Consider the following 667-nt stretch of genomic DNA (forward strand, 5'->3'; position numbering starts at 1 on the left):
GGGGGCCACGGGGAAATGGGCTGCGGTGACCTGGAGGGGGACCCAGGGGACACATGGCTGAGCCATGCCACCCGTGGGACACTTGTCCATGCAATGCCACCTGTGGGACACCCACCCACACCATGCCACCCGTGGGACACCCGCCCATGCATTGCCACCCGTGGGACATCCACCCATGCGATGCCACCTGTGGGACACCCCCCCATGTCAGGCAATCCACGGGACACCCCCCTATGCTGCACCACCCGCAGGACACCCACGCACCCACCCATGCAGGCGTTGCGGGACGCGCCGCAGCCCCCCCAGCACCCGCTGGGGCAGCAGCAGCAGGCGGGGTGGCACAGGGCGCTGGGGGGGACACGGGACACGTGGGGTGGCAGCCGCTGGGGTCTACCTGCATCCCCACCCGTGGCCTCACGGGACAACACCGCTAGCGTCGTGGCGGGGGTGACGTCACACACGGCATCACGGGTGATGTCACCCCGTCACGCCCGCATCGTGACATCGCGCGGGCAGCGTGCAACGCCAGGCACGGCGCGGGATCCCACGCGACACCTGGCTTGGCCCGCGGCGTCGCTTGCTAGCAAGCGACGCGTGACACCTGGTGACGTCACGCGCAGCCCGTGGCGTCACTTGCCGGAGCGTGACGCCAGGCGACGGTACTGCA

At 70.2% G+C, this 667-nt stretch overlaps 1 protein-coding gene across 1 annotated transcript in view; it reads left to right on the forward strand.

Annotated features, from left to right (window-relative positions):
- Nucleotides 1–270: 270 nt before the first annotated feature.
- The window catches only part of EWSR1 (EWS RNA-binding protein 1), a 23,338-nt gene continuing 22,941 nt past the window's right edge, over nt 271–667 (forward strand). The window contains 1 exon segment of the mRNA XM_010563373.1: nt 271–471. Within this exon segment, the coding sequence (XP_010561675.1) occupies nt 271–471 (201 nt within the window).

Source organism: Haliaeetus leucocephalus, unplaced genomic scaffold (assembly GCF_000737465.1).
Source record: "Haliaeetus leucocephalus isolate CR32 unplaced genomic scaffold, Haliaeetus_leucocephalus-4.0 Scaffold165, whole genome shotgun sequence".
Taxonomy (NCBI): Eukaryota; Metazoa; Chordata; class Aves; order Accipitriformes; family Accipitridae; genus Haliaeetus; species Haliaeetus leucocephalus.